The 25336-nt window shown below is 50.9% G+C and overlaps 1 protein-coding gene across 2 annotated transcripts in view; it reads left to right on the top strand.

The window, feature by feature from the left end:
- TDRD9 (tudor domain containing 9) overlaps positions 1-25336 on the top strand; it is a 502525-nt gene that overhangs the window by 203447 nt on the left and 273742 nt on the right. For both annotated transcript variants that reach the window (XM_075330093.1, XM_075330094.1), the window contains 5 exons: positions 10620-10723; positions 19966-20027; positions 23042-23096; positions 23760-23844; positions 24529-24586. In XM_075330093.1, the coding sequence (XP_075186208.1) occupies positions 10620-10723; positions 19966-20027; positions 23042-23096; positions 23760-23844; positions 24529-24586 (364 nt within the window). The remainder of the gene's footprint in view (positions 1-10619; positions 10724-19965; positions 20028-23041; positions 23097-23759; positions 23845-24528; positions 24587-25336) is intronic.

Raw genomic sequence — 25336 nt, 5'->3', positions numbered from 1 at the left:
TGGGAGCTTCCCTCGACTTCATCACACTGTTCAGGGTCTCAGCATGAGGACTCTCTGGAGGATGAAGCGGATGGGGCAGATCAGGGCTCTGATCCTGACACCGCTCTCAACCTTGATACACCTGAAGGGGACGCCATAGTAAACGACCTTATAGCGTCCATCAATCAGGTGTTGGATCTTTCTCCTCCAGCTCCTCCGAGTGAGGAGTCAGCTTCTCAGCAGGAGAAATTCCGTTTTAGGTTTCCCAAACGTACACGGAGTGGGTTTCTTGATCACTCCGACTTCAGAGATACAGTCCAGAAACACCGAGCTTTCTTCAGCGCTCTATTGGGAGACCCAGACGATTGGGGTATAGCTACTGCCCTCTGGAGGCCACACAAAGCACTACACTAAAAGTGCAAGGCCCCTCCCTCTCTGGCTATACCCCCCCGTGGTATCACGGGTACTCCAGTTTTAGCTTTGTGTGCGAAGGAGGTCAGACATTCCATGCATAGCTCCACAGATTTTAGTCAGCAGTAGCTGCTGACTAGTTCGGATGGAAGAAAAGAGGACACATATAGTGTTCCCAGCATGCTCCCTTCTCACCCCTGGATGGTGTTGTAAGGTTGAGGTACCTATTGCTGGTACAGGGCTGGAGCCTGACATGCTGTTTTTCCTTCCACATCCCCTTGGGGGTTCTGTGGAAGTGGGATCCTGCCGGCCTCAAAGCTCTGTCGCCGGGCTCCATCCACAGACCCATCAGAACCTGATGGATACGGAGCAGGAGTACCATCAGGGACCGGGCCCGGGCGGCGCTGCTGTGACTTGTGGTGCGCCGGGGATACGCCGACCGCGCTTTTACGGCGGCGGCGTTTATAACTCTAGTCCCCGGCTTTTGGGCCTAGGACGCCGGCAGCTCCGATCGTTCCCGCCCCCACCCTGTCAATCAGGGTAGGGGAGAGACGCTGTTTCACGGCAGCGAGGAGGGCTGGAGCCTGATTTACATGCTCCAGCCCTCACACTAGGCACAGAGGGAGCAGGCTTCCCGCTCTTGGTCAGGAACGCCCAGGGCCCGCCCCCCTTCTTCCCTCAGGACGCCGGCAGCCATTACATGCATGGCTGGCTGGAAGAAGGACGCAAGGCTCTGGGAGACCTAGACTGAGGGGCTTTGGAAGACCACACACCCGCTCTTTAGCGGGCGGTAAGCGGCTTTTCAGCTGGCCCCTCTAGTGCCTCAGTGTATGTTAGTGTATTGTGTCACTGGACATAGAGATTTATTGATTTCTTGCACTGTGAGGTCGCTTCCTGGCTGAATACCCCAGATCGCTCTGAGGAAGCAGCAGCATGTCATCCACAAGACGCAAAGCTGCCAAGGCTAGGGCTGTGTGCACTGTGTGTGCTGCTTGTGGGACTGCTCTACCAGCAGGTTCCAAAGACCCCCATTGTGTGCAATGCTCAGATCCGGTGCTGCTTCGCCAGCCGGAGTCAGGAGAGATAGTGACCCAGGCTGAGACGCCTGTAAGTCCTGCCCCGGTGTCAGGGTCAGACTTTGCAGTTTTTGCGGTTAATATGTCGGTGACTATGGCAAAAATCCTGGAAACTTTGCAATCCATGCCTGGGGCTCAGTCTATGGACACGGCGAGGTCTATGTCCTCTAACCCTCCGCAGTTGGATTTAATCCAGACTGCAAGGGGGTCCCCGGCCTCTCAGGATGAGTATGATGACTCAGATGATTGCCCCAGCCACCCCAAGCGGGCTCGCTGGGAAAGACCCTCAACGTCATCACACTGCTCAGGGTCTCAGCGCAATCAGTCTCCCTGTGATGTGTCTGAAGAGAGTGATCAGGAGTCTAATCCTGGAACCCCTCTCAATCTGGATACCCCGGATGGGGACGCCATGGTAAACGATCTTATCTCAGCCATCAATAGGCTGTTAGATATTTCTCCCCCAACCCCTTCAGCAGAAGAGGCAGCGGCAGAGCAGGAGAAATTTCGTTTCCTCTATCCCAAGCGTAAATTAAGTGCTCTGTTGGATCACTCTGACTTCAGAGAATCAATCCAGAAACACGATGCTCATCCAGAAAAGCGTTTCTCTAAACGTTCTAAGGATACACGTTATCCTTTCCCCCCTGAGGTGGTCAAGCGCTGGACCCAGTGTCCAAAGGTGGATCCCCCGATTTCCAAACTTGCAGCTAGATCCATAGTTGCAGTGGAGGATGGCGCTTCACTTAAGGATGCCAATGACAGACAGATGGACCTTTGGTTAAAATCTGTCTATGAAGCTATCGGCGCGTCGTTTGCTCCAGCATTCGCAGCCGTATGGGCGCTACAAGCTATTTCAGCTGGTTTAGCGAAAGTGGATGCTATCTTACATCCAGCGGTGCCGCAAGTGGCGTCCCTTACCTCGCAGATGTCCGCGTTTGCGTCTTACGCTATCAATGCGGTCCTAGAATCTACCAGCCGCACCTCAATGGCGTCTGCCAATTCGGTAGTTTTGCGCAGGGCATTGTGGTTAAAGGACTGGAAAGCAGATGCTGGTTCCAAAAAATGTTTAACCAGCTTGCCTTTGTCTAGAGAAAGACTGTTTGGCGAGCCATTGGCTGACATCATTAAACAGTCCAAGGGTAAAGACTCCTCTTTACCCCAGCCCAGATCAAGCAAACCTCAGCAGAGAAAGTGGCAGCAGAAGTTTCAGTCCTTTCGAGGTTCGGGCAAAACACAATTCTCCTCGTCCAAAGGGACTCAGAGGACGCAAAGAAACTCAGATTCCTGGAGGGCTCATTCACGCCCCAAGAAAGCAAATGGAGGAACCGCTTCCAAAGCGGCTACCTCATGACTTCCAGTCCCCTCCCTCCGCATCTCCGGTCGGGGGCAGGCTCTCCCGCTTTTACGACACTTGGATGTCACAGGTCAAAGACCGGTGGGTGACGGACATTTTGTCGCGCGGGTACAGAATCGAGTTCAGTTCTCGTCCTCCAGCTCGGTTCTTCAGAACCTCCCCACACCCAGACCGTGTAGATGTCCTGCGGCAGGCGGTGGACTCCCTAAGAGCGGAGGGAGTAGTGGTTCCTGTACCGTTTCAGGAACAAGGGAGAGGGTTTTACTCCAATCTCTTTGTGGTGCCAAAAAAGGACGGCTCATTCCGTCCTGTTCTGGACCTAAAACTGCTCAACAAACATGTGCACGCCAGGAGGTTCCGGATGGAAACCCTCCGTTCTGTCATTGCCTCAATGTCTCAAGGAGACTTCCTTGCCTCAATAGACATCAAGGATGCTTATCTCCACGTGCCAATTGCTACAGAACATCAACGTTTTCTACGTTTTGTGATAGGAGACGACCATTTTCAGTTCGTAGCTCTGCCATTTGGTCTGGCGACAGCCCCACGGGTCTTCACCAAGGTCATGGCGGCGGTGGTAGCAGTCTTGCACTCTCAGGGACACTCGGTGATCCCTTACCTAGACGATCTACTTGTCAAGGCACCCTCTCAAGAGGCATGCCAGCTCAGTCTACAGGCTACGCTGGAGACTCTCCAGACTTTTGGATGGATCATCAACTTTCCAAAGTCAAATCTGTCACCGACACAGTCACTAACGTATCTTGGCATGGAGTTTCATACTCGAGCAGCGAGAGTGAAGCTTCCGCTAAACAAGCAGCGGTCCCTACAGACAGGGGTGCAATCGCTCCTTCAGGGCCAGTCGCACCCCTTACGGCGCCTCATGCACTTCCTAGGGAAGATGGTGGCAGCCATGGAAGCAGTTCCCTTTGCGCAGTTCCATCTGCGTCCACTTCAATGGGACATTCTCCGCCAATGGGACGGGAAGACGACTTCCCTAGACAGGAAAGTCTCTCTTTCCCAGACGGCCAAGGACTCTCTGCAATGGTGGCTCCTTCCCACCTCATTGTCTCAGGGAAGATCCTTCCTGCCCCCATCCTGGGCAGTAGTCACGACAGATGCGAGCCTGTCGGGGTGGGGAGCAGTGTTTCTACACCACAGGGCTCAGGGGACGTGGACTCAGCAGGAGTCCACCCTTCAGATCAATGTTCTGGAAATCAGGGCAGTGTATCTTGCCCTACTGGCCTTCCAACAGTGGCTGGAAGGAAAGCAGATCCGAATCCAATCGGACAACTCCACAGCGGTGGCATACATCAACCACCAAGGAGGGACGCGCAGCCGGCAAGCCTTTCAGGAAGTCCGGCGCATTCTGAATTGGGTGGAGGACACAGCATCCACCATATCCGCGGTTCACATCCCGGGCGTAGAAAACTGGGAAGCAGACTTCCTCAGTCGCCAGGGCATGGACGCAGGGGAATGGTCCCTTCACCCGGACGTGTTTCAGGAAATCTGTCGCCGATGGGGAGTGCCGGACGTCGACCTAATGGCGTCTCGGCACAACAACAAGGTCCCGGCATTCATGGCGCGGTCGCGAGATCAAAGAGCGCTGGCGGCAGACGCCTTGGTGCAAGATTGGTCGCACTTCCGCCTCCCATATGTATTCCCGCCTCTGGCACTCTTGCCCAGAGTACTACGCAAGATCAGATCCGATTGCAGCCGCATCATACTCGTCGCCCCAGACTGGCCGAGGAGATCGTGGTATCCGGATCTGTGGCATCTCACGGTCGGCCGACCGTGGTCGCTTCCAGACCGTCCAGACCTGCTGTCTCAAGGGCCGTTTTTCCATCAGAATTCTGCGGCCCTGAACCTGACTGTGTGGCCATTGAGTCCTGGATCCTATCGTCAACAGGATTATCCCAGGGAGTGGTAGCCACAATGAGACAAGCTAGGAAGTCAACTTCTGCTAAGATCTACCACAGAACGTGGAAGATTTTCTTAACCTGGTGCTCTGCTCAGGGAGTGTCTCCCTGGCCATTTGCATTGCCCACTTTTCTATCTTTCCTGCAATCAGGGTTGGAAAAGGGCTTGTCGCTCGGCTCCCTTAAAGGGCAAGTCTCGGCACTATCCGTGTTTTTTCAGAAGCGTCTAGCACGTCTTCCTAAGGTGCGCACGTTCCTGCAGGGGGTCTGTCATATTGTGCCCCCGTACAAGCGGCCGTTGGATCCATGGGATCTGAACAGGGTACTAGTGGCTCTCCAGAAGCCGCCCTTCGAGCCTCTCAAAGAAGTTTCTCTTTCTCGCCTGTCACAGAAAGTGGCGTTTCTTGTTGCGATCACATCGCTTCGGCGAGTGTCTGAGCTGGCTGCTCTGTCATCCAAGGCTCCCTTCTTGGTGTTCCACCAGGACAAGGTTGTGCTGCGCCCCATTCCGGAGTTTCTCCCTAAGGTCGTATCCTCGTTTCATCTTAATCAGGATATATCATTGCCTTCCTTTTATCCTCATCCGGTTCACCGGTATGAAAGGGACTTGCGTTTGCTAGATCTGGTGAGAGCACTCAGGATCTACATTTCCCGCACGGCGCCCATGCGCCGTTCCGATGCACTTTTTGTCCTTGTCGCCGGTCCGCGCAAGGGGTTGCAGGCTTCTAAAGCCACCTTGGCTCGATGGATCAAAGAACCAATTATAGAGGCCTACCGTTCTGCTGGGCTTCCGGTTCCTTCAGGGCTAAAAGCCCACTCAACCAGAGCCGTAGGTGCGTCCTGGGCATTACGGCACCAGGCTTCGGCTCAACAGGTGTGTCAGGCGGCTACCTGGTCGAGTCTGCACACGTTCACCAAGCATTATCAGGTGCATACCTATGCTTCGGCGGATGCCAGCTTAGGTAGAAGAGTCCTGCAGGCGGCAGTGACATCCCCGTAGGGGGGGGCTGTTTTGCAGCTCTAACATGAGGTATTTCTTTACCCACCCAGGGACAGCTTTTGGACGTCCCAATCGTCTGGGTCTCCCAATAGAGCGCTGAAGAAGAAGGGAATTTTGTTACTTACCGTAAATTCCTTTTCTTCTAGCTCTTATTGGGAGACCCAGCACCCGCCCTGTTGTCCTTCGGGATTGTTTTTTGCTGTTTGCGGGTACACATGTTGTTCATGTTGAACGGTTTTTCAGTTCTCCGATGTTACTCGGAGTTAATTTGTTTAAACCAGTTGTTGGCTTCCTCCTTCTTGCTTTGGCACTAAAACTGGAGTACCCGTGATACCACGGGGGGGTATAGCCAGAGAGGGAGGGGCCTTGCACTTTTAGTGTAGTGCTTTGTGTGGCCTCCAGAGGGCAGTAGCTATACCCCAATCGTCTGGGTCTCCCAATAAGAGCTAGAAGAAAAGGAATTTACGGTAAGTAACAAAATTCCCTTCTTTCCGGACAAGCGCTTTACCAAGCGCCTTAATGACACACGTTATCCCTTCCCCCCTGACGTAGTCAAGGGTTGGGCTCAGTGTCCCAAGGTGGATCCTCCAGTCTCTAGACTGGCGGCTAGATCCATAGTTGCAGTGGCAGATGGTGCATCACTCAAGGATGCCACGGACAGGCAGATAGAGCTCCTGATGAAATCCATCTATGAAGCTATTGGCGCGTCCTTTGCTCCGGCATTCGCAGCCGTATGGGCACTACAAGCTATCTCAGCTTGCCAGTCTGAGATTAATGCAGTCACACGCGCCTCTACCCCGCAGGTTGTGTCCTTAACCTCTCAGGCGTCGGCGTTTGCGTCCTACGCCATGAATGCTGTCCTGGACTCTGCGAGCCGTACGGCGGTAGCATCCGCCAATTCGGTGGCAGTCCGCAGGGCCATGTGGCTACGTGAATGGAAGGCAGACTCTGCTTCCAAAAAGTTCTTAACCGGGTTGCCATTTTCTGGCGACCGCCTGTTTGGCGAGCGATTGGACGAAATCATTAAACAATCCAAGGGAAAGGACTCGTCCTTACCCCAGTCCAAACCAAACAGACCTCCACAACGGAAGGTACAATCGAGGTTTCGGTCCTTTCGGCCCTCAGCCAGATCTCAATTCTCCTCGTCCAACAGGCCACAGAAGGGTCAGAGGAACTCCGATTCATGGCGGTCTAAGTCACGTCCTAAGAAGACCGCCGGAGGAACCGCTCCCAAAGCGGCCTCCTCATGACTCTCGGCCTCCCCAAACCGCATCCTCGGTCGGTGGCAGGCTCGCCCGCTTTTGCGACGCCTGGTTGCCACATGTCCAAGACCGATGGGTGAGAGACATTCTGTCTCACGGTTACAGGATAGAGTTCAGCTCTCGTCCTCCGACTCGTTTCTTCAGAACATCTCCACCCCCCGAGCGAGCCGATGCTCTTCTTCAGGCAGTGAGCACTCTGAAGGCAGAAGGAGTGGTGATCCCTGTTCCCCTTCAGCAATGGGGCCACGGTTTTTACTCCAACTTGTTTGTGGTACCAAAAAAGGACGGATCTTTCCGTCCCGTTCTGGACCTCAAACTGCTCAACAGACACGTGAAAACCAGGCGGTTCCGGATGGAATCTCTCCGCTCCGTCATCGCCTCAATGTCCCAAGGAGACTTCCTAGCATCAATCGACATCAGGGATGCTTATCTCCACGTGCCGATTGCACCAGAGCATCAGCGCTTCCTGCGTTTCGCCATCGGGAACGAACACCTTCAGTTCGTGGCATTGCCTTTCGGCCTGGCGACAGCCCCACGGGTCTTCACCAAGGTCATGGCAACAGTGGTAGCAGTCCTACACTCTCAGGGACACTCGGTGATCCCTTACTTAGACGATCTGCTTGTCAAGGCCCCCTCTCGGGTGGCATGCCAACACAGCCTGAACATTGCTCTGGAGACTCTCCAGAGATTCGGGTGGATCATCAATTTCCCAAAGTCAAAATTGACACCGGCCCAATCACTGACATATCTCGGCATGGAGTTTCATACTCTCTCAGCGATAGTGAAGCTTCCGCTGGACAAACAGCGTTCACTACAAACAGGGGTGCAATCTCTCCTTCGAGCCCAGTCGCATCCCTTGAGGCGCCTCATGCACTTCCTAGGGAAGATGGTGGCAGCAATGGAGGCAGTTCCTTTTGCGCAGTTTCATCTGCGTCCACTTCAATGGGACATTCTCCGCAAATGGGACAGGAAGTCGACGTCCCTCGACAGGAACGTCTCCCTCTCTCGGGCAGCCAAGGCCTCCCTTCAATGGTGGCTTCTTCCCATTTCTTTGTCGAAGGGGAAATCCTTCCTGCCCCCATCCTGGGCTGTGGTCACGACGGACGCGAGTCTGTCACGGTGGGGAGCGGTCTTTCTCCACCACAGGGCTCAGGGTACCTGGACTCCGACAGAGTCCTCCCTTCAGATCAATGTTCTGGAGATAAGGGCAGTGTATCTAGCCCTAAAGGCGTTCCAGTCGTGGCTGCAAGGCAGGCAGATCCGAATTCAGTCGGACAACGCCACGGCGGTGGCATACATCAACCACCAAGGCGGCACACGCAGTCGCCAAGCCTTCCAGGAAGTCCGGCGGATTCTGCTGTGGGTGGAAGCCACAGCCTCCACCATCTCCGCAGTTCACATCCCGGGCGTAGAAAACTGGGAAGCAGACTTTCTCAGTCGCCAGGGCATGGACGCAGGGGAATGGTCTCTTCACCTGGACGTGTTTCAAGAGATCTGTTGCCGCTGGGGAACGCCGGACGTCGATCTCATGGCGTCTCGGCACAACAACAAAGTCCCGGTATTCATGGCACGGTCTCAAGATCACAGAGCTCTGGCGGCGGACGCCTTAGTTCAGGATTGGTCGCAGTTTCGACTACCTTATGTGTTTCCTCCTCTGGCAATGCTGCCCAGAGTGTTACGCAAGATCAGGTCCGACTGCCGCCGCGCCATCCTCGTCGCTCCAGACTGGCCGAGGAGGTCGTGGTACCCGGACCTGTGGCATCTCACGGTGGGCCAACCGTGGGCACTACCAGACCGACCAGACTTGCTGTCTCAAGGGCCATTTTTCCATCTGAATTCTGCGGCCCTCAACCTGACTGTGTGGCCATTGAGTCCTGGCTCCTAGCGTCTTCAGGGTTATCTCAAGAGGTCATTGCCACTATGAGACAGGCCAGGAAACCAACGTCCGCCAAGATCTACCACAGAGCGTGGAGAATCTTCTTATCCTGGTGCTCTGATCAGGGTTTTCCTCCCTGGCCGTTTGCCTTGCCCACTTTTCTGTCCTTCCTTCAATCCGGACTGGAGAAGGGTGTGTCTCTCGGCTCCCTTAAGGGACAAGTCTCGGCGCTCTGTGTTTTTTCAAAAGCGTCTAGCCAGGCTTCCACAGGTACGCACTTTCCTGCAGGGGGTTTGCCACATAGTCCCTCCTTACAAGCGTCCGCTAGAACCCTGGGATCTGAACAGGGTGCTAATGGCTCTTCAGAAACCACCCTTCGAGCCAATGAGGGATATTTCTCTCTCACGCCTTTCACAGAAGGTGGTCTTCCTAGTGGCAGTCACTTCACTTCGGAGAGTGTCTGAGCTAGCAGCGCTGTCATGCAAAGCCCTCTTCCTGGTGTTTCACCAGGACAAGGTGGTTCTGCGTCCGGTTCCGGAATTTCTCCCGAAGGTGGTATCCCCTTTTCATCTCAATCAGGATATCTCCTTACCTTCTTTTTGTCCTCATCCAGTTCACCAATGTGAAAAGGATTTGCATTTGTTAGATCTTGTGAGAGCACTCAGACTCTACATTTCTCGTACGGCGCCCCTGCGCCGCTCGGATGCGCTCTTTGTCCTTGTCGCTGGCCAGCGTAAAGGGTCGCAGGCTTCTAAGTCAACCTTGGCTCGGTGGATCAAAGAACCAATTCTGGAAGCCTACCGCTCTTCTGGGCTTCCGGTTCCTTCAGGGCTGAAGGCCCATTCTACCAGAGCCGTGGGTGCGTCCTGGGCTTTGCGGCACCAGGCTACGGCTCAGCAGGTGTGTCAGGCGGCTACCTGGTCGAGTCTGCACACTTTCACGAAACACTATCAAGTGCATACCTACGCTTCGGCAGATGCCAGCCTAGGTAGGCGAGTCCTTCAGGCGGCGGTTGCCCACCTGTAGGAAGGGGCCGTTTTACGGCTCTTTTACCGAGGTATTCTTTTACCCACCCAGGGACTGCTTTTGGACGTCCCAATTGTCTGGGTCTCCCAATGCAGCGACAAAGAAGAAGGGAATTTTGTTTACTTACCGTAAATTCCTTTTCTTCTAGCTCCAATTGGGAGACCCAGCACCCGCCCCTGTTCCCTTCGGGCTGTTGTTTTTTTGTGTACACATGTTGTTCATGTTGAATTGTTCTTTTGGTTCATGGTTTCAGTTCTCCGAACATCCTTCGGATTGAATTTACCTTAGACCAATTTATAAGTTTCCTCCTTCCTGCTTTTGCACCAAAACTGAGGAGCCCGTGATGCACGGGGGGGTGTATAGGCAGAGGGGAGGGGTTTACACTTTTTAAAGTGTAATACTTTGTGTGGCCTCCGGAGGCAGAAGCTATACACCCAATTGTCTGGGTCTCCCAATTGGAGCTAGAAGAAAAGGAATTTACGGTAAGTAAACAAAATTCCCTTCTTTCTATTGAATTACTGAAATTATTTTTTTGATAATCTAATATATTGAGCTGCACTTGTATGTCCAATCCAGTACGTGCTCAGGAGCTGAGCCCGCTGTTTTCCTTCCATATGCTCCTAACTGCTGCAACCATAGCCAGCTCAGATCACTGTTGTTTAACCATTTAAATGCCGCTATCAATCCCTGCCACCCCTCATTATTTTTTGCATTGCTTGTTTTAGATGGCTGCTCCTTGCTTTGATGAACCAGCAGTATGTAAGGAATTGTACGAGCTGGCAGCATCTTTGCTGCATTTGTTTGATGACATGGAAAAGGAGGAGCAGAGGTGAGGGTCCCGAGGAGAGAACGACTTATTTGAACAAAACTGTGTAATTAGACATGACCGGTGAAAGGGGCTGTCCAGTACCTCTTCAATATTGATGTTGTATCTGTCATCGGTATCAGATTGGTGGGGTCCTGCATTCACCAGCCATTGTGGCTGCTAGAAGTAACCAGTCTATATGGCCAGGACAACACGTCTCCGTACAATGGGGCCGAGCTCAGATCACATGATCGGTGGGAGTGCCGGGTGGTGGACCACCGTTGACTATCCCAAAATTAGGACACCGATGTGCTGGACAACTCCTTTCACAAAAGGCAGAAATGCATGCAAAAGAAATCTAGAAGATCGTCCATGATTTTAGTTTTCTTCCTGCTGCATCCTCAACAAGCGTCTGGTTATAAAATGGTTTGATACTCTGCTTTTTCTTCCCTGATTTCTTATTTCTTTAGTTTTCAGCCTTTTGCATATCTTGTATGTATTTTTAGTCTGGTATCAGATGTAGCATTAGGCTGTGAGCAGTTGGAGGTTGCGGGTCACAGTGCAGCAGCTGTATGTGGATATGTGGAGTGGCAGATCGGCTGCTTCACATCCAGCGCTTGTTATTTCTAATATTAAACCACTAGAAAAAAAAATAAATAAAAAAAAAAGCCCTCGTTCTCCAGAAATCCTTCTGCCGCGTATTTCTAACATTACATAACGCACACGTGTCCCTGTCTGCTGGACTCGCAGGTCGGCGTCGCTGTCCTTTTCTGAGGGATTAACACTTATAAAATGCTTCGTCCTTTCGTAAATTATCATATATATTTTTTTATTTTTTCAAGAAGGGAAGTGATTGGGGATAATGAGTTATTCTCGGCAATGAGTACAGTAATGTGTGTGGACACGCTGCTAGATTCTGCAGCCTGGGAGTCATCCGGTGACAACACAATGACTGTTGTCAGGAGGCATGTATTCAGACGGAGCGGGGCCACACCCCCACCCCCTCTGTACCCAGTAACACAGCCCTTATATTTACATATCTTGTGTGCCCCCTTCACAATGCACCTAGAGTAGCATATCTGGACCCATACTAAACTTATTGACATTTAATATGGAATCGGCCCCTGCGCAGCTATAACGGACCGCACTCTTCTGAGAAGGATTTCTACAAGATTTTGGAGGGGTTTGTTAGAATTTTTTACTCATTAAATAAAAAAACGCATTTGAGGTCAGACACAGAGGTTGGGGAGAGATCAAGCTCACAACCTCCGTTCTAGTTCATCCCAAAGTTATAGGATGGGGTTGAGTTTCAGGCTGTGAGCAGAAAGTCCTCTTTCCACAAAGCTCTCTCCCCAACCATATCTGTATGGATTTCTTCAGCGCTCTATTGGGAGACCCAGACGATTGATTGACGATTGGGGTATAGCTACTGCCCTCCGGAGGCCACACAAAGCACTACACTAAAAAGTGCAAGGCCCCTCCCCTTCTGGCTATACCCCCCCGTGGTATCACGGGTACTCCAGTTTTCAAGCTTTGTGCGAAGGAGGTCAGACATTCCATGCATAGCTCCACAGATTTTAGTCAGCAGTAGCTGCTGACTATTTCGGATGGAAGAAAAGAGGGCCCATATAGGGTTCCCAGCATGCTCCCTTCTCACCCGTGGATGGTGTTGTAAGGTTGAGGTACCTATTGCTGGTACAGGGGCTGGAGCCCCACATGCTGTTTTCCTTCCACATCCCCTTGTAGGGCTCTGTGGAAGTGGGATCCTGCCGGCCTCTAAGCTCTGACGCCGGGCTCCATCCACAGACCCATAGCACCTGGTGGATGCCGAGCAGGAGTACCATCAGGGACAAGGCCCTGCATCATACAGGTACTCTGTGTCCCCGGCAGGCACAGACACACTCCGGGCTGGCTGGGTGTTGTAGTGCGCCGGGGACCGTAACGCTAGAGCTAGTGTTCCTACAGTTTACTGGGGGACTTTTTTCTGTGTTGTGGGAACGCAGCGCCGACCCCCGCTGGACCGGCGGCGCTGCTGTGACTTTTAGTTCGCCGGGGACACGCCGACCGCGCTTTTACGGCGGTGGCGTTTATAAATCTAGTCCCCGGCTTTTGCGGCCTAGGACGCCGGCAGCTCCGATTCGTTCCCGCCCCCACCCTGTCAATCAGGGTAGGGGAGAGACGCTGTTTCACGGCAGCGACGAGGGCTGGAGCCTGATTTACATGCTCCAGCCCTCTCACTAGGCACAGAGGGAAGCAGGCTTCCCGCTCTTAGTCAGGAACGCCCAGGGCCCGCCCCCCCTCCTCTCTCAGGACGCCGGCAGCCATTACATGCATGTCTGGCTGGAGGAAGGACGCAAGGCTCTGGGAGACCTGGACTAGGGGGCTTTGGAGATCACACACCCGCTCTTAAGCGGGCGGTAAGCGGCTTTTCAGCTGGCCCCTCTAGTGCCTCAGTGTGTATTAGTGTACTGTGTCACTGGACATATATATATTTCCTTATTGCTTGCACTGTGAGGTCGCTTCCTGGCTGTATACCCAAGTCGCTCTGAGGAGGCAGCAACATGTCATCCACAAAACGCAAGGCTGCCAAGGCTAGGGCTGTGTACACTGCGTGTGCTGCATGTGGGGCTGCTCTACCAGCAGGCTCCAAGGACCCCCATTGTGTGCAATGCTCAGATCCGGTGCTGCTTCGCCAGCCGGAGTCAGGAGAGATAGTGACCCAGGCTGAGACGCCTGTAAGTCCTGCCCCGGTGTCAGGGACAGACTTTGCAGTTTTTGCTGATAATATGTCTGTGACTATGGCAAAAATCCTTGAAACTTTGCAATCCATGCCTGGGGCTCAGTCTATGGACACGGCGAGGTCTCTGTCCTCTAATCCCCCTCAGTTGGAATTAGTCCAGACTGCAAGGGGGTCCCCGGCTTCACAGGCTGAGTATTATGACTCAGATGATAGCCCCAGCCACCCTAAGCGAGCTCGCTGGGAAAGACCCTCAACGTCATCACACTGCTCAGGGTCTCAGCGCAATCAGTCGTTCTGTGATGCGTCTGATGAGAGTGATCAGGAGTCTTATCCTGGAACCCCTCTCAATCTGGATACCCCGGATGGGGACGCCATGGTAAACGATCTTATCTCAGCCATCAATAGACTGTTAGATATTTCTCCCCCAGCTCCTTCAGCAGAGGAGGCAGCTGCAGAGCAGGAGAAGTTTCGTTTTCTCTATCCCAAGCGTAAATTAAGTGCTTTCTTGGATCACTCTGACTTCAGAGAGTCAATCCAGAAACACGACGCTCATCCAGAAAGGCGTTTCTCTAAACGTTCTAAGGATACACGTTTTCCTTTCCCCCCTGATGTGGTCAAGCGCTGGACCCAGTGTCCAAAAGTTGACCCCCCGATTTCCAAACTTGCAGCTAGATCCATAGTTGCAGTGGAGGATGGCGCTTCACTTAAGGATGCCAATGACAGACAGATGGACCTCTGGTTAAAATCTGTCTATGAAGCTATCGGCGCGTCGTTTGCTCCAGCATTCGCAGCCGTATGGGCACTCCAAGCTATTTCAGCAGGGTTAGCAAAAGTGGATGCTATCTTACATCCAGCGGTGCCGCAAGTGGCGTCCCTTACCTCGCAGATGTCCGCGTTTGCGTCTTACGCTATCAATGCAGTCCTAGAATCTACCAGCCGCACCTCAATGGCGTCCGCCAATTCGGTAGTTTTGCGCAGAGCCTTGTGGTTAAAGGACTGGAAAGCAGATGCTGGTTCCAAAAAATGTTTAACCAGCCTGCCTTTATCTAGAGATAGACTGTTTGGCGAGCCATTGGCTGACATCATTAAACAGTCCAAGGGTAAAGACTCTTCTTTGCCCCAGCCCAGATCAAGCAAACCTCAGCAGAAAAGATGGCAGCAGAAGTTTCAGTCCTTTCGAGGTTCGGGCAAGACACAATTCTCCTCGTCCAAAGGGACTCAGAGGACGCAAAGAAGCGCAGATTCCTGGCGGGCTCACGCACGCCCCAAGAAAACAAATGGAGGAACCGCTTCCAAAGCGGCTACCTCATGACTTCCAGCTCCCCCCCTCCGCATCTCCGGTCGGGGGCAGGCTCTCCCGCTTTTCCGTCATTTGGATGTCACAGGTCAAAGACCGGTGGGTGACAGACATTTTGTCTCGCGGGTACAGAATCGAGTTCAGTTCTCGTCCTCCAGCTCGGTTCTTCAGAACCTCCCCACATCCAGACCGAGCAGATGCCCTGCTGCAGGCGGTGGACTCCCTAAGAGCGGAAGGAGTAGTGGTTCCTGTACCGCCTCAGGAACAAGGGAGAGGGTTTTACTCCAATCTCTTTGTGGTTCCAAAAAAGGACGGCTCGTTCCGTCCTGTTCTGGATCTAAAGCTGCTCAACAAACATGTGCACGCCAGGCGGTTCCGGATGGAAACCCTCCGCTCTGTCGTGGCCTCAATGTCTCAAGGAGACTTCCTTGCCTCAATAGACATCAAGGATGCTTATCTCCACGTACCAATTGCTACAGAACATCAACGTTTTCTACGTTTTGTGATAGGAAACGAACATCTTCAGTTCGTAGCTATGCCATTCGGTCTGGCGACAGCCCCACGGGTTTTCACCAAGGTCATGGCGGCAGTGGTAGCGGTCTTGCACTCTCAGGGACACTCGGTGATCCCTTACCTAGACGATCTACTTGTCAAGGCACCCTCTCTAGAGGCATGCCAACTCAGTCTACATGCTACACTGCAGACTCTACAGACGTTCGGATGGATCATCAACTTTCCAAAGTCGAATCTGTCTCCGACACAGTCACTAACGTATCTTGGCATGGAGTTCCATACTCGAGCAGCGAGAGTGAAGCTTCCGCTGAACAAGCAGCGGTCACTACAGACAGGGGTGCAATCCCTCCTTCAGGGCCAGTCGCACCCCTTACGGCGCCTCATGCACTTCCTCGGGAAGATGGTGGCAGCCATGGAAGCAGTTCCCTTTGCGCAGTTTCATCTGCGTCCACTTCAATGGGACATTCTCCGCCAATGGGACGGGAAGTCAACGTCCCTGGACAGGAAAGTCTCTCTTTCCCAGACGGCCAAGGACTCTCTACAATGGTGGCTCCTTCCCACCTCATTGTCTCAGGGAAGATCCTTCCTGCCCCCATCCTGGGCAGTGGTCACGACAGATGCGAGTCTGTCAGGGTGGGGAGCAGTGTTTCTCCACCACAGGGCTCAGGGGACGTGGACTCCGCAGGAGTCCACCCTTCAGATCAATGTTCTGGAAATCAGAGCAGTGTATCTTGCCCTACTAGCCTTCCAGCAGTGGCTGGAAGGAAGGCAGATCCGAATTCAGTCGGACAACTCCACAGCGGTGGCATACATCAACCACCAAGGGGGGACACGCAGTCGGCAAGCCTTCCAGGAAGTCCGGCGGATTCTGATGTGGGTGGAAGCCACGGCCTCCACCATATCCGCAGTTCACATCTCCGGCGTAGAAAACTGGGAAGCAGACTTCCTCAGTCGCCAGGGCATGGACGCAGGGGAATGGTCCCTTCACCCGGACGTGTTTCAGGAAATCTGTCGCCGATGGGGAGTGCCGGACGTCGACCTAATGGCGTCCCGGCACAACAACAAGGTCCCGGCATTCATGGCGAGGTCGCGCGATCAAAGAGCTCTGGCGGCAGACGCATTGGTTCAAGATTGGTCGCAGTTCCGGCTCCCATACGTCTTTCCACCTCTGGCACTCTTGCCCAGAGTGTTACGCAAGATCAGATCCGATTGCAGCCGCGTCATACTCGTCGCCCCAGACTGGCCGAGGAGATCGTGGTATCCGGATCTGTGGCATCTCACGGTCGGTCGACCGTGGTCACTGCCAGACCGACCAGACTTACTGTCCCAAGGGCCGTTTTTCCATCAGAATTCTGCGGCCCTGAACCTGACTGTGTGGCCATTGAGTCCTGGATCCTAGCGTCTGCAGGATTATCTCAAGGAGTCGTAGCCACAATGAGACAAGCTAGGAAGTCAACGTCTGCTAAGATCTACCACAGAACGTGGAAGATTTTCTTATCTTGGTGCTCTGCACAGAGAGTATCCCCTTGGCCATTTGCATTGCCCACCTTTCTTTCCTTCCTGCAATCGGGGTTGGAAAAGGGCTTGTCGCTCAGCTCCCTTAAAGGGCAAGTCTCGGCACTGTCGGTGTTTTTTCAGAAGCGTCTAGCACGTCTTCCTAAGGTGCGCACGTTCCTACAGGGGGTCTGTCATATTGTGCCCCCGTACAAGCGGCCGTTAGATCCATGGGATCTGAACAGAGTACTTGTTGCTCTGCAAAAGCCGCCCTTCGAGCCTCTAAAGGACGTTTCCTTTTCTCGCCTGTCACAGAAAGTGGCGTTTCTTGTCGCGATCACATCGCTTCGGCGAGTGTCTGAGCTGGCAGCTTTGTCATCCAAGGCTCCTTTCCTGGTGTTCCACCAGGACAAGGTAGTGCTGCGCCCCATTCCGGAGTTTCTCCCTAAGGTCGTATCCTCGTTTCATCTTAATCAGGATATATCCTTGCCTTCCTTTTACCCTCATCCGGTTCACCGGTATGAAAAGGACTTACGTTTGCTAGATCTGGTGAGAGCACTCAGAATCTACATTTCCCGAACGGCGCCCATGCGCCGTTCCGATGCTCTTTTTGTCCTTGTCGCTGGTCCGCGCAAGGGATTGCAGGCTTCTAAAGCCACCCTGGCTCGATGGATCAAAGAACCAATTCTAGAGGCCTACCGCTCTGCGGGGCTTCCGGTTCCTTCAGGGCTAAAAGCCCACTCAACCAGAGCCGTGGGTGCGTCCTGGGCATTACGACACCAGGCTTCGGCTCAACAGGTGTGCCAGGCAGCTACCTGGTCGAGTCTGCACACTTTCACCAAGCATTATCAGGTGCATACCTATGCTTCGGCGGATGCCAGCTTAGGTAGAAGAGTCCTGCAGGCGGCAGTGACATCCCCGTAGGGGAGGGCTGTTTTTTTGCAGCTCTAACATGAGGTATTTCTTTACCCACCCAGGGACAGCTTTTGGACGTCCCAATCGTCTGGGTCTCCCAATAGAGCGCTGAAGAAGAAGGGAATTTTGTTACTTACCGTAAATTCCTTTTCTTCTAGCTCTTATTGGGAGACCCAGCACCCGCCCTGTTGTCCTTCGGGATTTTTTTGTTGTTTGCGGGTACACATGTTGTTCATGTTGAACGGTTTTTTCGGTTCTCCGATGTTTCTCGGAGTTAATTTGTTTAAACCAGTTATTGGCTTCCTCCTTCTTGCTTTGGCACTAAAACTGGAGTACCCGTGATACCACGGGGGGGTATAGCCAGAAGGGGAGGGGCCTTGCACTTTTTAGTGTAGTGCTTTGTGTGGCCTCCGGAGGGCAGTAGCTATACCCCAATCGTCAATCAATCGTCTGGGTCTCCCAATAAGAGCTAGAAGAAAAGGAATTTACGGTAAGTAACAAAATTCCCTTCTTTGTGCACTGTCATCACGGCCTTCCCCAAACTTTAGAAAACAACCCTGTAAAGTTCAGTTCATGGTCTTGTGTTGAATTACGGTTTCTCTATATTAGAACGTAAATGTCGAGGCCAACCCAATAACCAGGCCATTGCAAGATCCCTCCTCCACCAATGAGGTTGTCCACCAGGTGGGGGGGGCCAAGGGCCGCAGGTTGTCCACCAGGTGGGGGGGGGGCCAAGGGCCGCAGGTTGTCCACCAGGTGGGGGGGGCCAAGGGCCGCAGGTTGTCCACCAGGTGGGGGGTCAAGGGCCGCAGGTTGTCCACCAGGTGGGGGCCAAGTAAAACCACTTTTTCTTTTGCACAATTGTTGCAGTGCCACCATTTTGATGGTAAAAAAAAAGTAAAAAAAAAAAAAGCATTACATTTTCCCTTTCTTGTAACTAATAGTGTTACAATTATCACTATATAGAAATTTTGGCCAACATCTTTTAGTTATGCTCCCCATCTTGTTGTCATGTGCCCCATCCTAGTCCTCATCCTTCAGTAATGTGCTCATCCTTGTCCCCATCCTATAGTAATGTCCCCAACCTTATCCCTATCCTATAGTAATGTTTCCCATCCTTGTCCCCTTGTAGTAATGTCCCTATCCTGTAGTACTGTGCCCACCTTGTCCCCATCCTATAGTAATGACCCCAGCCTTGTCCCTATTATTTAGTAATGTCCCCATCCAATAGTATTGTGCCCATCCTTGTAATGTCCCCAGCCTTGTCCCCATCCTATAGTCCTGTGCCCACCTTGTTCCTATTCTATAGTAATGTAGTGGCGACGGCTGAAAGGAGGCAGTGGCTATAACTTACCGATCGCTCCCCTCAGCTTCCACAGACGCTGGAGTAAAGCTGGGGGGGCGGTCTCCGGCCCCAGATCCACAGTGATTGGAGAGATCAGTCACAAGGCCGATCTCTCCAATCAGAGCTGGGGGCGGGTGAAACAAAGGTCACGCAGCTCCAGACAATTATCAGGGCTACAGCTGCACTGATCATGGCTGGATTTCAATGTTTCAGCCATTTTCACTGGCTGAAACATTACAGTGGCTGTGATTGGCTGAGCGTCGTTTGTCAGCCAATTACAGCCTCCGTAGGTCCGGCGAGGAGACACCACCCCTTCTGAGATCAGGCAGAGGTCCCCTCCTGCCCGAATCTAAGGTATTTGCAAAGAGATTGCAGCTACCGGGGCTCTGGGGCCGCAATTTTGCCATGACGTACTGGGTACGTCATAGGTCCTTAAGTACCAGGGAGCCATGACGTACCCAGTACGTCATAGGTCGCTAAGGGGTTAATATGCCATCCTTCACATACACACAACAAAAAAAAAAAACATTCTTCTCACCTGTCCCGCGTTCCCTCGGCTGCCTCAATTCTGCTTCCTGCAGTCTGCAGGCCCCTGCCCCTGGTGATTATCGCGGCCGGTGCAGGGGCCGCAGCTCCCGTCAGTGATTTATGTCAGATGATTGTTTTGCCGCAGAGCGCTTGACTCCGAGAGTGCAGCGCTGGCAAAACATTCATCTGACACAAAGCACAGACAGTGGCTGCGGCCCCTGCACCTGCCGCGATAGTCACCGGGGGCACGGGCCTGGGGGATGCACGAAGCAGCCTTAGGGGCCGTATGCGGGCCACGTGTTTGAGACCTCTGGATTAGTGTTACGTTGGCATATATATATTAATATAATATATCATTTTTTTTTTCTTTTATATATGATGGTACAAACATTAACATCTGTACAATTAAACAATTTTATGTTTTCTATTCTCAGGCAAAAGCAGGCCTCCCCTAGGACCGCAGCCGAGCCAAACAGTGTGTTGGTGTTCCTCCCAGGTAAGAGCAATGGAGTCACCAACTCACTTGGTCATCGCTGTAAGACAAGATGACTGATGAATTGCTTTATTACTTCTCCTTTTTGGCTTTTGTTTTAATAGTTTGTATGGTAAAATAAATTATAGTATTAAAAACAAAACCTCCTGTAAAACTAAGAGTCCCCATAAGGCTATGGCAACCTGGAAAAAATAAAACTTAATTGTCCGCATCTCCTAGTAATTAAATTGTTTAAATTTTTTTAAATATAATTTTCTAGAATTTTGCTCAGCGTTTTGATATGTAGAAAGACAGCTGAGCCCTTGGGCAAATGATTCCTAAATGTAGTTGCACAATTTCTGGCGTCCGTGCAGTGATGGAGCCTGAGGGTGTTCGGCAGGCGACGCTTGTTTGTCATTTCCACAAGCCCCCCAGTACTTTATTTTTTATTTTTTTCTTATTTTTAATTTGTTTTCCTCATTCCAAGTTTTGCACGATGGGTTCATGGTCTTTATCCCTGACAAACTAATACTGTCGTATATTATTATTTAAACATTTTATCCCCTAAAACTGATCTAATTGATAGAATTACCATCATTTATAGCGAGATACGAAAAAAAGACTAACGCCTCGTTGGAGTGTAAAACTGACATTTTCCCTCAGTTAGCCACTCGTCAGATGGCGGTAAAGCCTTGGAGGAAGAGCAGGGTTCCTGACCAGTTTTATTGGGCGTGTTTGCCGGTGCATTGAGCCGTGGTCTCATCGGACATTATTCAGGACACTGAGCAGGCTTTTAGGTGAAGTTGTAGAGGGTAATGATTCGGCTGAGGCAAGAACCACGTAAAGTAGAGCGCTGGAGTGCGCACGCTGAGAGTCGCGTGTATCGCCCGCAGTGCATTGCAAAATGTCCTTCCTGTCAGTCATTTAATTTATCTGGGCCTCTCAGCCTTGGGATCCTACATGTCACAATCAATTTGTGGCAGAGGATGTAAATAACATGTAATTATTCAATTTCCCGCTCTCTTCTTCGCTGCTGTTTCCACAAGGCTTTTCTGCTCCATATTAATTTGGACACTATCTTTCTCTCGTCTTTGCGGGATTTCATACAGGAGCTCGGACGTCTTTTGCATTAACCTTTTTAGCAGAGACTCTGCTTATATTGTTTAATTGTGCTCTTTCTGTGTATATCCTTTTTGATTTATATAACCTCAGCTTATTAACCCTCCCTAAACTAATATCCCTTTTTAAAGCCGACGTTAAAGGGCCTTATCATAGAGCAGTGTAATAATATGATGCCCTAATATCCTGTGCCTATTTGAGGCGCGTTCTTTGCTGTCTTAAAAACTGAGGTTCTAGTCTCAAGACCTAGATCGGAGGAACCCCTAATCCCTGATGTTCAACCGCTGCATCCTTCAGTCGGATCACAATGGTTTCCATAGTGAAGCCTTGGGCTGTCTGCAAATTAAAGGCCCCTCATACACGTTTGTGCTGGATTGGACGACTATCTGATATACCATATATTCCGGATTGCAAGATGCACTTTTCCACCTCCCCCAAAACTAGGGGGAAAATGGGGGTGCGTCTTATAATCTGGAGGGCTCTGAGGAAGGGCTGTCTCTACAGTGGAGTAGCTCAGGAGGGTCAGGGGACGGAGGCTCATTGATACCACAGGCTCAGGAATGTAACAGCGGTGGGCACCATTGATCTGCAGCAGGCTCCATTGAACCGCCTGTGTTTGACGCGATGGACCTCAAGAAAATGGCTGCTGCAGAGGCCAGTCTGCACACACTGCCATTTTCTTGAAGTCCATCGTGTCAATGGCGCCCGCCGCCGTGACACCCCACGAGCCTGCAGTATCGCCAACCCTCCGCAAACTGACCTTCTTGAGCTGCGACACCCCCTCCTCTGAGCCTGCAGCATCGCTGCCCCCCCCCCCCCCCCAGCCTGCAGCATCGCAGAAACAAAAAAGGGGGGAGTAACTGTGATCTGTCTCCTACAACATGCACCAAAAGGTAACCAGCAGGCCAGCAGAAATTAACTCCTGCTAGTCCGACCACTAATGAGCACACAGCTGGTCGACGCCAGAGCCTGCCTGTGCAACTTGAAGGACGCAGGAGTGTCAGTCTGTTTTATGAACAGGGTCTGATGCCGCCACTCGGTGAGTTTATAGCCAAACACCGTGTGACACAGAGCTGATAACAGCTGAGTGTATGATTGCCACCAATGTGATAATAAAGACTTATCCTAAGCTAGGATTTAAAACGAGCTTGCTGACCTATGCAATAACTGCTCAGTGCATACAGGCACAACAAAATGCTATACTGCTTGGCTACTAGGAATGTTGAAATAATTCTCTTAACATGTAGGTGTGTGTTCATGACCATAACGTTGCCCTGCCCCAGTGTTTGCATGCAGCTTCATCCTGTCTCCCCCCTCATCCTGCTTGTGATGGGTTTCTCCCTGTCAGCTCCAACAAGCAGAAGGCAGGGACAGCAAAATAACATTTCATCTCCTAGGCATACACTTGCACATTTTGGTGGTTTTATCCCATCCCTGGCTAGCTCAGACAATGGTTTGTAAAGTGGCCTGGGGGTGTTCAAGTGTACCCATCAAATTGGTCATACGTTATGCCTCAGGGGTGGCGTAAATTACCACAGAAATTTACTCCAGTCCCGTGGGGTTGTGCAACTGAGCTGGGATAAAACCCCATATACACAGCTAGGATATTGCTAGTGGTTAAATCCATTTCTGGCGTGTTCCTTTAAGCTGACACTAAGTGCAGATCTGATACCAGACAAGTCCCGTATTAGAACAAGCTAATAATTAGCGCCTCGCTTCTTACGTCTTGGTGAGCTGTACATGATGGAATAATTATTGGTTGTCATTACACTTTTTCCCATGGACTGAAATTTCTCTTGTTTATAGTTACAAGATAACTTGTATCCATGTCTGTTTTGGGATGCAAGTAAACTTTTAGGAAATCTATATTACAGAATGTGAAATATTGACTCACTGACCGTTCCTCTGCGTCTTCACAGGCTTGTTTGAAATCAACTGTATGCACGAGCTGTTCACAGGCATGGTTCATAAAAGGTAAATGTCCAGCAGATCTGTGCGCCCTGCTTTTGCCCTACGGCAAGTGTAGGATAAATTATAGCGTGAGGGCGTGTGTGGCACCAGTTAGCAGAATGGGGCACTTTAGGATGGAGCATCAATGCACATGCTTGACCGTCAGTGGGGCTGCCAAATTTTTCCCCCAGCCCCATAGAGAATGAATGGAGCAATGGTTTAGCTTCTGACCCAACACACCACTTTGCAAAGGGGTGAAATTGCCCTCTGGAGGATAAAAATTCCCTAACGATTGGTGCGGCACCCACCGATCAGTAAGTTGTCACCTATTATATGGATTGCTGATAACTTGTTTTCACCAGACAATCCCATACACATCAGATTAAAATTAGGAATAACCTGCTGATCTCAGTGGGATTTTATAATCTGATGTGAACGCAGGACTCACAAGTTGGGCCGGTGTAAATATAATTTGCAGAAACTGGATGGGATGATTACAAGCCGCAATCAGAGATGACTCACTGCAATCTACGCTGTACTCCCTGGCATATGTGTAAGGGGGAATTGTTTGGCTTGTTGTTTTATGTGTATGAGCACATTTAGCCACGTGTTACTCCCAAATGAAATGCACCTTGGTTGGAGAACATGGATTTTCCCCAATTCTCAATAATTTTTTGTGTCTTTTAGATTACACGTGTACCCGTTACATTCAAGCATCACTCTTGATGAACAGAATATGGTCTTCATGACTCCTGTGTTGGGGTATAGAAAGGTAATTGTGATTTAAATAAAGCTGCCTCCATATATGTATGTGTTGTAGGTGACTATTGTATTCTGGAAGCAGATCTAATTGCTCTACATTCGCTATTTGTGGGGTGAGGTCCAAAAGGTAAAATCTGTAATGAATCTACAGCTCAAATGATTTAAACAGGGACGATGCCAAAGCAACTTGTGTCTCTAGTTGTTAAAGTGAGGCTTTTGCTATATAATGTAAGGACATCATGCTGTAGGGGTTAAAACACAGATTTCAGTGATGGGTCTCTTATCCAGCTCTGTGCTGTTCACTTGCAATGATTGCTTTAGCACAAAGAGTCCTCATTGCCTGAACTAAATCAGCTAGTCTCACCATGCCCCCTACTGTGATTAGCAGGTCACTGTCTATAGACCATGTACACAGAGAGCTTGATGTGGGCGAGGTCAGCTTTCTCAGCTATGCTGCATTGCTAAATTTAAAAACAGATTGTGTCAAAACAACTGCACCCATTAAACTAAAAGATACATCGTTGGAGTCGGGGTCTCTTTGCTGTCAAATGAGGTAGCAAAACCAGCTGACTGTTTGTCCCCCCCCCCCCATTTTTCTAAAAGAAAAAAAAAAAAAGTTGTGATCAGAAAATGACCTATTTTAGATGAGTAGTTTTTTTTCCCTCAGTGGTTTATTTGTTCTTTTTTCTCATAGATAATTCTGTCCACAAATATTGCGGAGAGTTCCATAACTGTGCCAGATGTTAAGTATGGTACGTAGCGGTTATTCATCGGCCTCACTTGTGTTGACGAGATCACATTTTCTCATTTGCTTCTTCAAGCGCCATAAACTGTCTGTCTGTATTATCACAGAGGGACTAAGCTGCCATGTGTAATAAAAGGGATAAATGGCTGTTGGAGTGATAGACGTGATATTAAAGGGGTTCTTTGCAGGAGCGTAACTAATGATCAGAGGGCCCCATAGCAAAGTCAGAAATGGGTCCCCTTCATCAGTTTAATTATATTAAACTGAGGCGACGGCAGTGTCGTATCGCAGATCGTAACAAGGGCCTATGTAGTACAGACACATTTTTTTTTTTTTCCTTCTCCCTTTTAAACAATAGGAACAGTTTTCTTGTTTCTATGACCGGAGTCCCATAACTGCTCCTGTATAGAATTGTATTGTGCTGTCCTCATTTGGTCCCAAGTGAAGAATGCTAGTCCATATAAAAAGACGATTCCCAACCTTCTGACTTTGGGGTGCCGCTACAAATTTATTTATATATATTTTTTTTTTTTTTTTTTTAAATCTGCAGGTTACATTTACTATATTCCAAAAATTGTATATTATGTTCCTTAAATAGATGTATAAATGTACTCAATGCCTCCTGGCTCTAGATGTAGTGTACACTGGGCCCCCCCCCCCTCTAGGTGTAGTGTACACTGGGGGCCCCCCTCCCATCACTCTAGGTGTAGTGTACACTGTGGGCCCCCCCCATCACTCTAGGTGTAGTGTACACTGG

Source organism: Anomaloglossus baeobatrachus, chromosome 12 (genome assembly GCF_048569485.1).
Source record: "Anomaloglossus baeobatrachus isolate aAnoBae1 chromosome 12, aAnoBae1.hap1, whole genome shotgun sequence".
Taxonomy (NCBI): domain Eukaryota; kingdom Metazoa; phylum Chordata; class Amphibia; order Anura; family Aromobatidae; genus Anomaloglossus; species Anomaloglossus baeobatrachus.
This window is presented reverse-complemented; position numbering and strand designations above follow the sequence as displayed.